The sequence below is a fragment of the Schistocerca piceifrons genome, chromosome 4, assembly GCF_021461385.2.
Source record: "Schistocerca piceifrons isolate TAMUIC-IGC-003096 chromosome 4, iqSchPice1.1, whole genome shotgun sequence".
In the NCBI taxonomy this organism is placed as follows: Eukaryota; Metazoa; Arthropoda; class Insecta; order Orthoptera; family Acrididae; genus Schistocerca; species Schistocerca piceifrons.
Window position 1 is genome coordinate 661235957 of NC_060141.1, and position 16642 is coordinate 661252598.

A 16642-nucleotide genomic window follows, 5' to 3' on the forward strand; every position below is an offset into this window, starting at 1 on the left:
CATCTCCCAATACAAAAATCAAAATGCACCGCCAAACATTACGAACAAACACTTCCCTTGACCTACACAGATCTACAGCAGCTCCCGATCCCATAAATTAGGATCAACCACTACCCTTGACCTATGTAACTCAAAAACATCTCCCAATAACAATACCAACTTTCACAGCCACAAATTTCAATGAAACACTTCCCTATAGTCCAATACACAACACGTACGCCAAAAACAAAAAAATGAGAACTTACCACAAGAAAGTTCCAGCCCCACAAACTAGATTGGGCACCACAATCACTCTCTCTCACACACACACACACACACACACACACACACACACACACAAAAAAAAATCTCAATCACACACTACAACTCAACAAAAACTTCAACAAAATAGATCCTCCACAACTAAAACAAAAAACAAACTCACTCCCCCTCTCCCCCCCCTTAACAAATACTATACAACAAAATAAACCACCCACCCCACCCTGAGCCACAGCCATCCACCCACCTACCCAGATCACCCTAACCAACAACTTTCGGCCTATACATTTTACCCACAGCCGTTAACAAAACCCGAACAATACAATAGCCCTCTGGGACACTCTTCCGCCAACAGTACTCATCTAAATGAGACTGAAGGCTGGAAGAGCGCCTCTTCCCCCTCCCAAGAACTGACTTAACCGCCCCCCACATCCCCTCTATTGTATTAGTACAAGCCCCGGTCTCATAATTCTTAAACTCTAAACTATGGTTCACTACTAAATGATTAAATCCCCTCTCACCCAACCCCCTATAAGAAGAAAAAGCATCAGAAACTATTGTCGACCCCAGCTCTATATATTCCTCAATTAACCCCACTAATTCAGCCTTGGACCTCCCTTCCACAACCCTAAAAACACATTCCGAAACCCCCCCCCCCCCCCCCGGAACAACAGCCCCCCACACCCAAAGACCAGCCACAGACTTCCCCCTCCCATACTTCCTTTTCCCAAACTGTGACTCGTCCACCTCCACAACAACCCCATGCCCCCCAACTTACCCCTGTACTTAATAAATTCCGAACACACTTCACGACAAAAGGAATACCAATCTAAAACGCTCCTCTCACTCACACCAGTCTCATGCGCGCAAAAACTCTGTGGGGATCGATAACAAAAATAATATGTAACAAGCACAATCTCGCGCATGCCCAACCTAGACTTCTCGAACCAGGTACCGCGGCGTATGGAACGCCATATATCGTCTTTGCGACAGCGCCACATATAACCGTCCCTGGTCCGAGAGGCCGGAACTTTAACCAATTTCATTGGTTCACGGCACACTCCGCACTTCACCACCTCGGCAATTAAGCCGAAAAGCTGTAGGAACTTAATCAGCTCTAAAGCTGTGTCCCCCATCATAGTCCTCAACCGAGAACTATTGATCTTGTCTTTCATATCCATTCCTGAACAAAAAACCACAACCGATTAAACTTAATAACAAAACCACCCGACGTACAGCAATCATCACTACATTAACCTTCACACAAAACCGTTAACTCACTGATACAAATTCCGCTTCAAAAATACACAAGCAGCACTTGCCACAGAGCAACATCAAACTGAGCCCAATACACCAAACAAACGAAAACCCTGAATATACCACCAGAGGGCACAACAAACCACAACACGACGACATCTACAAAAACGCCACACTCACAACCCAAACTCCGCACCGTAATGACGTCACACACCACAACACCCTTACGTCACGGGTCAAAGCCAACGCGTGAGATCTGACACTTCTGTCGACCCGCTGTAACTGTACTTCTTGGGCCCACAGGGTGTATCCCGGATCTCCATAGCAACAAATCTTGGTCCGATTCATCCAGATTATACTGTACAAAGCGAATGCCACATTTTGTTCCATATGTTGTTTTATGACATTCAGATGTTTGTGCTCAACCAATACTGCAACGTATTTGAACAAAAGCACCACTAGTACACTCTTCTGCTTCCATACTGACTTTCCACAACAGTACTGAGCAGTCTGAACTAGAGTCTTAAAAACATGAGTAACCTGTAATTGTTGCTTGTTTCCTTTGTTGTTCCCACCTAAAAATGCCTCATTCTGTCCCTGAAAACTACCACTGTTTAACTTTCTGTTGCCTAATGGTTCCCAACAATTGCTGCAGCTTTATCTGAAACAAGCTCTCTGCATCATCACTATTACTTGCTAAATCGTGTTAAAAGAAACGTAACCAAATACATCTCTGTCAACTTTTTGAGTGAATTTCGTTTGGCATAGAGGGCACCTACAATATGTACCTTTTAAAGTATTACATTTTTTAAATCACATTTTGGAATTTTTTATTTTCCCTCAGAAATATGTTGGTGTTTTGATTCATAGAGTGTGTTCTCTAAATGGATGTTACTGGGTTGTAAGAATTTTAACTGGACTGTGCGGAATAGTTCCGAAGTTATTAAGACCTGAAGTTGGGTCTGAAGATAAGATTGCCAGATGCGGGTTGCAATTTCCAGGTCACACCACCTTCTTTCACAAGCCGTAATTCTGGAATTAATTGGCAGGGGACCTTAAAATTTTGCACATGAGTGTTCCACACTTGGTAGCATTGGTGTGCTAAATTTCAGCCAAATCTGAGATTACCAACTGGAACATTTTCTCAAATTGGTTGAATTGACATGGAATGACCCATAAGTGGATGTTGCACTACAGACAGAGTGCCCTTCCACAAATGACATGAACTAGCAACAAAATTTTGAAAACAGAAAAAAGGTGAGTCGAACCCACAAGCAGGAATTAGATTTTAATTTCCTGAAAGAATGATAGATGCAAGGAAAGTAAAAGATCTGACTCATTACATAAGGATCAGGCAGATTAACATGAAGGCCTAATGCTGGGGTCATAGATTAGTCAAAAATGAAAGGAGAAAGTTAGAGGAGAGGAAGGGGGAAAGTAAAATGTTCACATGGAAAATGAATAGAAAAATGCTGCTTTGGCTCAGGGGAGGCTGTTAAATATGTTTTTGGGAGGGACAGAAGGTCCTCTTCTGCTTTTCTATCTTATTTCCTGGCTGGGAGAGTTTACATAAGAATTACTGCCTTGTTCAAGGCTTCATGAAGCTTGCTGGAAAGATGGCTGTCAGTTGAATTATGGGGGGGTGTTATTTGGTGTGTATTTTCTATTTTTTGTTTGGTGCTTTGATATTGGATGTGGTGGTGGTACATCTTTTTATTAGCTGAAAGGAGGAAGTGGCGGTAGGGGTGGACTCCATGTCTTTAAGAACACCACTGCTCACTTTGTGCACAATACAATCAAATCTGGTTTTCATAGACAGTAATTTAGACAGTAGCCAATAGGTGTGCCCTATCTTTGAAGCCTTCACAACAACTTTCACGAAGACAAAGTAAGACAGCGCACTGCTCTTGTTGCCTTGTCTACCTCGATACAGAGGGTATTCGACTGATGGCATGGCCAGCGCATTCTCCAGGTATTTTCACCCACTGAAAACATCTGGTAATTGACTGCCAAGAGACTGGCATCCAACACTCACCAGTCACTACAGTTGATCAACTCTAATGTACTGTTTCAGCAGCATGGAACAACATACCCATATCTGTCATCCAGGCACAGTTCACCCTGGTGCTCTGCCACATTAATGTCATCATTGTTGTCAGAGGTGGCAGCTGTCTGTGTAAAATTCTGTAACTTTTACACCTCCAAATCAATTACAAAGTTAATCATGCCTTCACCAACCTATTCACATACCTACAATAAGTAAAACATTGTTTCTTATTATCCTTCCTGTTAATGCCATTTCAACAGACAAAAATGTACTGTTGGTTCAAATTGAGTCAGACTTTTAAATTTATTGTAGTTTGTATAACTTTTGCTCTAGGAAAATAGTTATCTGATGGGAGAGTTGTCAGTTTGTAGAGAAATTGGGGGACGGAGGGAGGGGAATTAGTGATTCCTTGGCAAAGTAATGGTGGCATAGCATTTCATCTAGTTGTTTTCCCAATTAGCCAGTGCAGATTATCCAGTTTGTGGATTTTTCTGACAAAAGTAGAAACAATTATACACACACAACTAACTGGAGAGATTCGTGGTAGCCCTCTATTGATGTTAAATACGTACCCTGTAGCTTACATTTATGCTGCAACAAATAAAATACTGACAAAGTTCTTTTTCAAAAAAAAAAAATTAATAAATAAATCAACATTTTCCTGTGGCAGAGCCTACAGAGCATGCTCAATAATTTGATTGTGGATCAGTAGTGCATAAAAATCTTTCAAGTATATTGTATACTGTACTGCTCTCTCAACATACTGCTAAACAATTACACTAAGTTGACTGTGGTTTAAAAAAAAAATTTCATTGGTTATTGGATTCAAAATGTAACTTTGTATTGTATTATACACTGAAATGAAAACTACAAATTCCTTTTGATTCCTAGGAGCAGAAGTACGTTGCATTCCTACATTTTTCACTTAGGCCTGATCTGGTTCTTTAAACTTTATGTGGGTTTCACAAAATAAGTGGCACCTATCTTCAAGTGTCTGAAATTAAAGTTTCTCAGCATTTTTATGAGGTCTCTGGAGAGAAGTACAAACTTCTGACCATTTGTGCTGCCCTTCTTTGGATACGTTCAATATCCTGTGTTAGATCTAGCCTATCTGGTATGGGTCCCACACATTAGAACAACATTCTAGAATGGACTGTACGAGTGTTTTATAAGCAGTCTACTTTGTAGACTGACTGCAGTTCTCAGTGCCCTATCCTAATAAACTGAAGTCTACCAACTGGTTTACCTACAAGTGAGCATGTTTCCATTCCATTACATATCCCCACATCTTGTTCTATTCATACATGGCATTTGTATGAGCTCACCGATTACAATTGTAATCCATTAAAGATGTTATAAGATGCTATTTTTCTGAGTTTTGTGAAGTGCTCAGTCATATGTTTCCGTACATTTAAACCAATCATTTCTGTGTCACTTTGTCCCGCAAACTGACATCACAGAAGTACACTGCAATTACGCGGCCTTGATTTCTGATGTAGTTTCGTCTGGTACTGGCAAGTCCGAGGTGGTGTTTGTTTAACTCTACCGAGCTGCATCGTTTCAACACAATACCAAAATCAAAGCAAAAAAAAAAAAAAAAAAAAATACCACCAGACACACATTGGCAGTAAGAACCAAAAATAACAAAAGCGTATAATTTAGCATCGAACACTGCACTTTAATTGAATGCATAGGCTAGAAGTGTTTGCATGGAACCAGAGCAAATCACTAAACGAACTTCAATTTTAAGAACAGCAGGTTTACGAATCTACTTTTCGAAAATCGACATGAATTTTCATTCGAAACCGAACGTCAGTGAAAATATATACATCATATGTAACGAAATTAATGGGAAACAAGGCACGACATATAAAACACGCTTCTCTTTACACATGCAAATTTCGCAGAAATTACGTTATCTGAGGCACTCGTAGAATTCAAAATCCATAAATGTGCACACAAATCTCTACGCGAATGATTACTGGCAACAGTGTGTAGCAACCCTTACCTTGCTCACAACGCTATGTCGACAATCGTCAAAAAATGGTACCGGTGACAGTAAATGAACATAGGGGATGTTCTTACACAGCCTTTAGAAATGACATTATATTCATCTAAGGTGCTGTAAAGTGTTACGAGCAAATAAACAGTAATGTCAAGGAAGAAAAATTTATACTTCCAGACAACGTAAATTGACTCACCTGTCAATACCAGTACTTTCCCGTTCTCACTAACACGCACACTACTGTCACTTACTATATGATTACATTCTTTGCACTGATAAACCGTCAACGCTCCAGTTTCCATCATTGCTTCTCCCATTAATTACTATATGGCTTTCAAATTGCAGTTTTTATGTTTAACACTTATTGTTGACCTTTAGCTCTTTCCGTCACTTTCGCGCTCTCATGTTCAAACGCACCTATGAAGTTCCGTGAATACAAAGATCTGTTATGCAGTCAGGATCACGTGACCATTAAAGACGATAACACTCGACCCAGTAAGTCGCGAGAGAAACAAGCTTCTCGCTTGCTTGAGTGGGCTCTCGGAAATCGCGACATATTCTGATAAAAAGCCAAATATTTGTGACAGGGAAGAATATAAATGTCAATTTAATCAGTCGTTTTTTAATCAGACTGAAGTTACAAAACCGAATGAAGTCTTGAGAGAGACTGCTTTTAGTGTAAATAACATCCAATATCTGATTTGATTTGATTTTTTATTGGTCCAGTTTTATCATATAGCGCAAATTGTACAATTGATATTGGACAGGTCAAACTTAAGTTACAATAATACATAGTATTAGCAATTAAAATTAGGTACCTACTACAATTAATTTTGTTACTTATTCAGAAATTCTCTGACAGATTAGAAACAGTGCTTTATTAGAAATGCCTTTAGTTTAGCTTTAAATAGTGGATGAGTAGTATTTTTTATTTCCTCTGGTATCTTATTATGTAGTATTACACCAATGTTAATTTTGCTCCTCTGATAGGTGGTTGTTCTGTGATATTTTTGATGTATATTTGATTCCCTTCTGGTACTATAGCTGTGTACGCTTTTGTTCTGTAGTAGTTTGCCTGTTTTCAGGAGGTAGTCCCTAGTGAACAAGATAGTTTCAAAAATGAATGATCTTGGAACATTTAGAACACCAAGCTCAGTAAAATGGGATTTACAGGACTCCATCTTTTTAAGGCCACAAATTATTCTTAAAGCTCTTTTTTGCATTCTAAAAACCTTTACACTGTGAGTTGAGTATCCCCAGAAAATGATCCCATATCGGATTAGTGAGTGGAACTGTGCATAGTATGCCTGCAGTACTGTTGTTTTGCTTGTTGTAACCTTTAAAATTCTTAGGCCATAGCACACAGATGATAGTTTTCTACACAAGTTATTTATATGTGTGTCCCACTTTAAGTCTTGCTGAACCCAAAGACCAAAGAATTTTGTGACTTTTACATTTTCTAGGGCATTATTTTTTGATTGGGCTTGAATAGACATTTGATTAGTTGGAGGAATTAAATGAAAATCGACACACACAGTTTTTTCAGTATTTATAATGAGTTTGTTTTTTGTGAACCACTCAGAAAGTCTTTTCATAGAACTTTCTGCTGTGGACCGCGAAGTTTCTGGACTGGATCCAGTGAGCAATATGCTGGTGTCATCAGCAAACAAGACAGTTTTTGTAGGACTCATATATTCAACTAAGTCGTCTACATAAATCAAGAAGAGTAGTGGACCTAAGATTGAGCCCTGTGGCACACCATATTTTATTGGTAATTCCCTAGAAAGAAAGGAGTTGTTTCTCGTTTTATTCATTTTGTTGAATTCATACTGAAGTGATACCTTCTGCCTGCGGTTTTTTAGATACCAACACAACCAGCTATGTGCTATACCTCTTACTGCTCGTCTTTCTAATTTTTCGAGCAGAATGTTATGGTCCAGGACGTCGAAGGCTTTTGATAGATCTAGAAAAATACCTGCAGCTAATTTATGTTGATCAAGGGATTTTAAAATGCAATCTAAGAATTCGAAAATTGCTGTCTGTGTAGATTTAGACTTTCTAAAACCATGTTGTTCTACTGTAAGAGGTGCATATTTATTTATGAAACTTAAAAGCCTGTCATAGAAGAGTTTGTCTAGAATTTTTGAGAAGGAACTTAACTGTGACATGGGTAGGTAGTTTGATATTTTTTCAGAAGAACCTTTTTTTAGCAGTGGTGAAACTTTTGCTGTTTTAAAAATATCTAGGAATACACCAGTTTTTAAAGAGAGGTTGAAAATTTGCTATGTGATGAGCACATTTTTTTTAAATATGAAATCAGGTACTTCATCAAGACCACTTGACATTTTATTGCTTAATGATTTAATTTTACTTATAATTTCATTGGGGTTTGTTTCATACACATACATAGAAGCATTGAGGGTCACTGACTTGCTGGAGAAACTTGGGACTGGTCCTTGACAGTGTACTTGAATAAGGACTTCAGCTAGGGAGGTGAAGTATTCATTGAATTTTTCCACACTGAATTTGGGTCTGTGACTTTTGAGCCTTCTAGTGTTAATGACACAGTCATTTTCTTTGGCACTGAACTACAAGTTTCTTTCTTTATAACTCTCCACGTGGATCTCATTTTATTAGTTGAGTTTCTTATCAAATTGTCATTCCACATAATTTTTGCCTCTTTGACTACTCTACCATAGATTCTTTTGTAGGCTTTTGAATAATCTGCAAATTCTTGGGTTACTCTATATTTCTTACAAGAGTACTGCAGAAATCTGTTTCTCTCACTGGAAATTTTTATGCCTTTAGTTACCCATTGCTTATTATTGTTAGGTTTTACTGTTTTTACTACTTTTGGAAATGCTACATTAAAATAGTGAAGAAAGATGCTCTGAAAACTCATGTACATGCTATCAACATTGTTCTGAGTCGCGATGCTTTCCCAGTTCTCCTTCGCCAGTACGAGATTAAAAATTCTAATGTTATCTGCAGAAAAGGTTCTTCTTTCAACTACTTTTCCAGAACTGCTACTACTTGTTGGCATTTCTATACACAGCAGCTGTGCCTCATGATCACTATAACCCATGCTCAGTACTCTGCTTGTGAATCTGTAAGTTGTTTCTGAGATGAATATTTGGTCAATAATGGAATTTGTGCATTCTGTTAATCCTCTTGGACAGTGTATTGTGGGGATCATATTGAATGTGTTGGTTATATTTATCAAAGCATCTCTGCTGCTGCTGTCTCTTGAAAAATCAATATTGAAATCCCCACAAAGCACTATCTTCATATTTAGTGTACTGATCTTGTTCAGCAGAACCTCTAGTTTATTCATGAAGACTGACAGATTTCCACTTGGTGCTCTATATATGTTAATAACTATGAAATTAAACTCTGGCAGTTTGGTAATGGAAAGTTCAAAGTCTTTTTCATTTGAGTCAATATAACTTTTACTGACATCACAGAACTTTTTAAGATAGCAGAGCCACCATGTTTGAAAACTCTTGGCTAAAATGACTTGCTAATCTATATCCTGAGATTGACGATAATTTTACTTCTTCATTTCGTAGCCAATGTTCAGTAATGCAAATTATGTCTATGTTTAGTGCATACTGGAGTAGTCCTTCCAACATGGAAATTTTATTTGTGAGTGACTGAACGTTATGGTGTAGTATAGCAAAATCTGGGTACTTAGTAACTTTAGTTGAAACGGTTTCTGATTCTTTATTTAATGGCATTTCTAATACAGCACTTACCCTAAAAAATGTGCTGTATCTTTCTTGTGTGTGGCTCCTGTTCGCTGGTGGCAATCAGCAGGTGAGTTAACTTCTGGAGCTTGTATAAGTCTTGCTTCATCCACATCTGTCCTCTTCGGTTTAAACCATATCGTAATTTTCGTTTGGCTGACGACTTGATTGATTGTTTCTTGCCTAATCGGTTTAAACCACTTCGTAATTTGCGTTTGGCCGATGGCACAGCTTGGAACTCGGCTAAAGCACTTCTTAATCTCTGTTTGTTTGTCACTTATACTTTTTTCTTCACCCTTCTTCGAAATGCGAGTACATATTTTTTCGGCTAGTAATTTCTTTCCTGGCGTTTTTAAATGAAGTCCATGGACTGTATGGAACCCTCGCTCCAATCTGTTTAAGTCTACAAAATCGACATTCTTAAAGTTAGTGCATATTTCAGTGATACACTCGTTTGCAACATTAATTTCGCGGTTCACACACGACCAGGGTGGTAAATCATGAGATGCGGGATATTCACAATGAGTACATTTGTGTGGGTTAAATTATTTAACCATTTCCTCATTTCTGTAATCACCTTGTGTGTCTCGTTTCTATAGACGTCGTTTGATCCTCCTATTAACACGGCGAAATCCTCTTTATTCGAACTAGCTACGTCAGTTGGTGTTCTAAGGTCCGTTATTTCACTCAATGGAGCCCCTGGCTTTATGAAACCAGATGCCTTGAAACTACATGGTCTCATCAACATTGCAGAAATTTCACGGCCGTGACTATCACCTAACACACAGACTGTTTTGTGTTTCACACTTTTTGTAACCGGAGGATTTAAGATTCTTCTTCTCACCTACTAGTGTTGTTTTTTTGCCGCACGTATTCTAGATGTTCTTCAGTTCGCAGTTTCGCTGGAGATACGTTTTTTAACGTAGTTTCCTTTGTTGCATTGAAGTCTATGGTAGTGTAGGTGTGCGCACTTATTTTCGGAGCTTCTAGAATATCTCCTGACGCAGTATTTTCGCTGTTTGACCTACTTACAACGAGCAACGGTTTGCCTACTTTATTTTCCAACTTTTCAACCCTTTCCGACGTGTTCACTGAATCCACGGCAGAAAGCACTTCAAAAGAGTTTTTTTGCACTAAATTTTCACTGTCTTTCGCATCTTTTACCTTCTGAGTACAACTTCCTTCAGTCATTCTCTTCCATTTTCCCGAGACCGAGTCTCTTCATTAGCGTCTCACGTTTTTCAGATTGTAGTTTACTTATTTCCACCTTTTGAGCGTCTATTGTAAACTGTAGACTGGATAGCCGTTCGTTCAGCTTCTGTATTTCAGTCTTACAACTTGCACACGTTTTCCTTTTACTACCGAAATTTACGTTTTTTCGTGGAGGCACATCATGCACTTTCAACTTGGCCGCCATCTTGCTGACACACCGCACACACCACAGATTATACTTCTATTACATTAATAAGATAGTCACAAAATCCGTTACAAATGCGAAGACTAAAGAAAAATCAGAATATAGAAGCACGCAAACCTGCTCCCTTCCACTCTGTAACCCTCGTTTCTAACCATTTTTTCACTAAACTGTGTTATTCTCAGTACTGTTCATAGACTTCTGATGACAATTCTGTGAATAATTCATTTAAAAATATTTTGCTTAAAACGAAATATTGGAACTTAAGAGGATGTAGACCATAAACTTTTGTGTTATGTTTGCGTATATACATTCATCTGTATTAGCTTGAACAGGTCAAGCGGAAACAGTTTTGGAACCTTTTCTTGCAGTTAGGCTGTCCTTTTACGACATAATGTTCTTCTGCGATATTCTGTAGGTATTCCTGCATTGTTGTTCTATTATGAGTGAGGAGAAAGAGTCGCCTACGTATTGTCCTATGAGCCATATCGTGTTGTTGTTCTTTGTTTCTGGGAAGGCAATGGATTACATCTTTTAAATGTCTTGCGTCCTCAGATGTCATCGCGATAGTGGCCAGTTTTTTTCTTCTCCATTTCCAGATCTATATTATCACAGCATATCAGCTGGTTGTAACTGCAATTGACAGTAGTGAGATTTTTGCGAAAGTTTTTAAGTGTATGTCGAAAGGGGGTTGGCTACTAGGAGATGGAGGTGGTTATTTGTCATAGTAGCCAAGAAACTCAAATCCACCAAGGTAGAAATTCCATCAGCATGTGAGACTGTTTGGGCAAGACCCAGTATCAGGGGTGGGCCTAAAATTGTAATTGAATCCTTCTCTCACCCACCAAACTCAACTACTGATGTAACTGAAAACCTAAAGAGAAAATCTTAGTTCATTTGTAAGTCAGTTCCCTAATAATACAGTAATCATCAGTGGAGACTTTAATCATCCAACAATAAAGTGTGAAAATTACATTTTTTAGAGGTGAGTGTGATAAGATATCCTGTGAAACATTGGTAAAGGCCTTCTTTGTAAACTACCTACAACAGATAGTTCAGAACCCCATTCATGATGGAAATGCATTTAATCTAATGACAACAAACAAACCTGACCTCTTTGTTGATGTCAACACTCATACTGGTAACAGCAACTGTGACGTGATTGTGACAACAATGATTACCAAAGTACAAAGGACAACTAAAACAAGCAGAAATATAAATATGTTCAGAAAATTAGATAAAAAATCAGTAGTTTTATATATCAATTGCACTGTATCAATGACTGCACTGCCACAGTGCACAAGTATCCTTGACACTGAGTTCTTGGAATCTTAGAACATATTCTGAGCTCAAACATAATGAGGTATCTTGAACAGAATGTACTCCTCCATGCCAATCAGCACGCTTTCTGAAGATATATATCAGGTGAAGCCCAACTCAAACTTTTCTCGCATGGCATACAGAAACTTTTGCGTCAAGGCAGTCAGGTAGATGCAGTATATATTGATTTTTGAAAAGCATTAGACTCAGTACCAAACCTATGCTTATTGTCAAAAGTCAACCATACAGAGTATCAAGTGAAATTTGAAAAATTGAGGACTTTTGGGTAGGGAGGATGCAGCTTGTTAACTTGGATGTGAATCGTCATCAGATGCAGAAGTAACTTTGGATGCGCCCCAAGGAAGTGTGCTTTCAGACAATATTAATAGTAACCTCACACTTTTTGCAGATGAGGCAATTATCTATAAAGAAGCTGCATAAATATTCAGTTAGATATTGATAAGATTTCAGAGCTGTACTAAAACTGGCACCTTACTTTAAATGTTCAGAAATGTAAAATTATGCACTTCACAAAACAAAAAATCGTAGTATCCTGTGACCATAATAGCAAAAAGTCACAGTTGGAATCGGCCAACTAATACAAATACCGCAGGGTAACACTTTGTAGGGATATAAACTGGAACTTTCACATAAGCTCAGTTGTGGGTAATGCAGATGGCAGACTTCAGTTGATTGGTAGAAGACTGGGTAAGTGCCATCAGTCTACAAAGCAAATTGCTTACAAATCACTCATGCGACCCATTCTAGAATATTTCTCAAGTGTGTAGGACTCATACCAAATAGGACTAACAGGGGATATTGAACATATGTGGATAAGGACAGCACAAATGGTCAAAGCTCTGTTTGACCTGTGAGAGAGTGTCACAGAGATACTGAAGAGCCTGAACTAACAGACTCTTGAAGATAGGTATAACTAACCTGAGACAGTCTACTAAGATAGTTTCAAGAACTGACTTTAAATGATTGCTCTAGAAATATACTATAATTCCTTACATATCACTCACATAGGTGTTGTGAGGACAAGATTAGAATAATTACAGCATGCACTGAGGCATTCAAACAATCTTTCTTACTGTGCTCCATATGTGAATGGGATGGAAAGAAACTTTAATAAATGGTACAACGCGACATACTCCGACATGCACTTCGCAGTGATTTGCGGAGTATAGATGTAGATGTAGATCAATCAGCGAGCTATGGCATCTATCAGTTTGTAGTCTTGTATGGGACTTAATTTTATCTTATGTAATTTCTCTCCTGTCAGTATTGTTTCATTTGTCGCATCATACAAGGCTGAAAATGTGCAAGATGTTTTTCCCACTAGTTTCCATTTAACATCTTTGTAATTAAGCTTAATCAGGTTACTCATTTGCCTTTGGATTAGCGATCTATAAATTTTGCTGTGTGGAAAAGGTTGGAGATCATCACAAATGTAGCTAAGTTCAACATAATATCCACTTACATATTCAAGGTCTTTTTATACATGACTTAATTAATTGATACTGTCCAGTCACCTGTGTCGGCAGAGCAAAATACTTTTTGGTAACGTACCCACATTGTTCCTAGTTATTTTTAAATTACTATTTAAGAAGATGGCCATACAGTGTTGTAATCCTTGGGAAATTCTGTGCTTGCATTTATACGAAATTAACCATCTTTATTTGCTTAAACAAAAGTCATCAAAGTACACATATGTTTAACTCAGATAGCATAATATGTACAGTCCAAAGAGCTCAAAGGCAAAGACATCAAGAAACAAATTATGGTCATTGGTCATAATTTCAGTAATTACAATGACTTCTTAAGGTCGTTGTCTCCATGCAAAGAGCACCAAAGGGGGGAAAGGTAGAAGCATGACTATCCCTGAATGTATTTGTGCAGGAATGGCAGGGTCCGTGGGAGCCAGCCAGCAAGAGGTGGGAGGGGTGTCTATGCAGTCTTCAACTAAGGACATTGCTAAGTCATTCCCTCAATGTGGGGGGGAGGGGGGGTGTCGGCACTACATTGAAGTGGTGATCTCAGTGCATCATTCTCTCCATTTGGGGGAGGGAAGCAGATAAGAAGACCATTCATTGTGCGATGTTTCAGAGGAAGATGTGAGATTGTCTTGTTGACAGGCTAGTCTTTCGTCACTTTTTTGATCCAGCAATACCCATAGTGGCTTAAGGCTTTGACTGGAGAAGACTGAGAGCTTTCCATTAAGCAAAATAGTGAATGTTTGATCACCGCACTATAACACTTTACAAGACGTGGAATACGGTTGATGCAGCGCTGCCCAGATAGTTTCATCATACAGAATTACGTGGTTACAATCTATCAATATCTTGTGGGTAAATACTAGTTGCATGATGTGTGCCTGAGAAAGAAGTGCGTGGATGTGAGCGATATGTTGTTTAACCTTAGTCACTAAAGTGATAACTCGCAGCCCACCAGATATAGAGACAGAAGCCAAAACTCGGTGGAAAGAGCCAGGCATTTTGCTATCCAAAATTTCTGCCGAAGATGCCTGCTAGTCTTCTTTGCAAGTGGTATGTATGCCCACAATACACATTAGGGTCAGGAATGGCACATGAGAGCAGCATGAAGTGTATGGTACTGATGATCGACTAGTCCTTAAGTTTGCAGGTGACTTGTTGTAGTTCTAAAATGTTGAAAACCACATATGATACTTTGAACTGTCAGCTCCGGTCGTTAGTTACTGAAGACTGGCAGGCAAAACATGCAATCTCCAATTGTACAAAGGCAAGAGAAGTCGATTTGGTCGTCATGTCCATCAATGGATTTCCTTCTACCCAGCACATCAATTTATCAGTAGCTGGTAACATAAATCAGAAACCATGCGATTCTGGTAGTGGTCCCATCAGGCCCAAGTGGATGTAATGTAGTCTTCGTTTTGGAATGTCTAATTTCCATGTTGTAGGAAGGCATGATCTGCTCTGCTAGCTGAGGCGAGCATGGCTCACTTCCTCCAATTGGCCTTAACACTGGACACATGAAACGTTCAGTCCCTAACTGTGAGGTGGGCAAGCGGCAAGGTGTGACAGGTAATGTACATTATTGAAAATAGCTCTGTGAAACTTAACTGTGACCAGTGGACATAATTTGCCTTGTAAAGTATTGCGTCACTGGTGCAAAGCTGTGCTAAAGATCAGTTCTTTTTCACTACTAATTTTATAGCGCTGCCCATCAAGAACACTGTCATCTTTCGATCCTTCCTTTATTCCTTTGCCAGATCACTGAAATCTATCACCATTCTAAGTACGATAATGTATGACAGATAGTCATCAACCGTATTATCTGCCCTGCTGATGTGGTAAATTGCAGAAGTAAAAGGTCCAAGGTAATACCGATGATAAAAATTATGAGAATTGCAATTCTTACAGGGGTTGCATGTCACATGTTTTGGTAAATGTGATAAGTAGACAATTCTCAATAACCTCCCAGAAATACTTATGGCTTCGCACAGGGCCAAAATCTCCTGGGCATAAGCCGATCATAGTTGTTGTGACTCAGTAAGTTTCACAAAAAGAATCAAAGTGGCTGATGTTGGCCATTTTCGGTTTTTGTTTCTAAACTGCCCAGATTGCTGTACCACTGGTATCCACGATTATGGACAGTTACGCTAAAGGTGATGGGTATGCCAGAGCAATGGTTTTGTGAAGTCACTTTTTGACAGTGTCAAAAATGTCAAATACATGTTGCATCTTCAAGGCCATTGCAGAAGCACCTCAAGTAGTTTAACCTGCCAAAGTGTTAGTTACGCAGGCCTGAAGTTTTGTAGCATGAAGGGTGTGACTCCTATAAAAGTTAACCATTCCCAAAAAATCCTCAAAGTTCACGGAATGTGGTAGAGTGTGATGTTTGTCTGACAAATTCTATATGTTCTCGCATTAGACTGAATCCATCTCATGTCACTGAGTGTCCCTGGATTGTAATCTCTTTCTTGCATAACTGGCATTGTTCACTAATATTTCAAATTTTTCCACTGGGCAGAAGACCAAAATATATGAGCTCTTAGACATTCTTTCTTTCCTTGCGCTGTTTTCGAGTGGAACAGGAAAGGAAAAGACTAGTAGTGCTATGTGGTATCCTCCACCATGCATTGTATAATAGTTTGAGAGTACATACATGTATGTAGATGTTAGGGATCAGATATCTGTCTGTTACTGTTTGAGGGTTCAAAACGCTATAGCCCCACACATCCTGTATGTGCCATCCATTTTAGGCCGATTCACCATCTGATGGTCACACTAGGTCCTTATAGTTCTTTGGTAGTTGCTTTATCAACATGTATCTTATCTAGAACTAGGTTTTGAGCTTTGTGGAAGACTTGAAGTCCTTCAGAAGTGTTTACTCTGTAGATCGTATTGTCCCTAATGCAACAACATGTAGAGAATGTCGAAACACTAAACAAAACACTAATAACAGTGGGAGGGTGAGGTGATTCACACTAAATGCTCTGTGGTTACTACTTGAAGTCCATGGTTGGGGTGAGTAGATGTAGTAACCGACAATTCCAACTGGGTGATACATTTGTGAATATCATGCACTGCTTCTTTACATAATCGTTTTAC

General features: G+C 38.8%; 1 protein-coding gene across 1 annotated transcript in view; it reads right to left on the reverse strand.

Moving 5' to 3' along the window:
• The window catches only part of LOC124795370, a 64187-nt gene extending 58196 nt beyond the window's left edge, over positions 1-5991 (reverse strand). Inside the window, exon 1 of the mRNA XM_047259376.1 lies at positions 5764-5991. Coding sequence (XP_047115332.1) covers positions 5764-5884 — 121 coding nt within the window. The 5' untranslated portion in view covers positions 5885-5991. The remainder of the gene's footprint in view (positions 1-5763) is intronic.
• Between the last annotated feature and the right edge of the window lie 10651 nt (positions 5992-16642).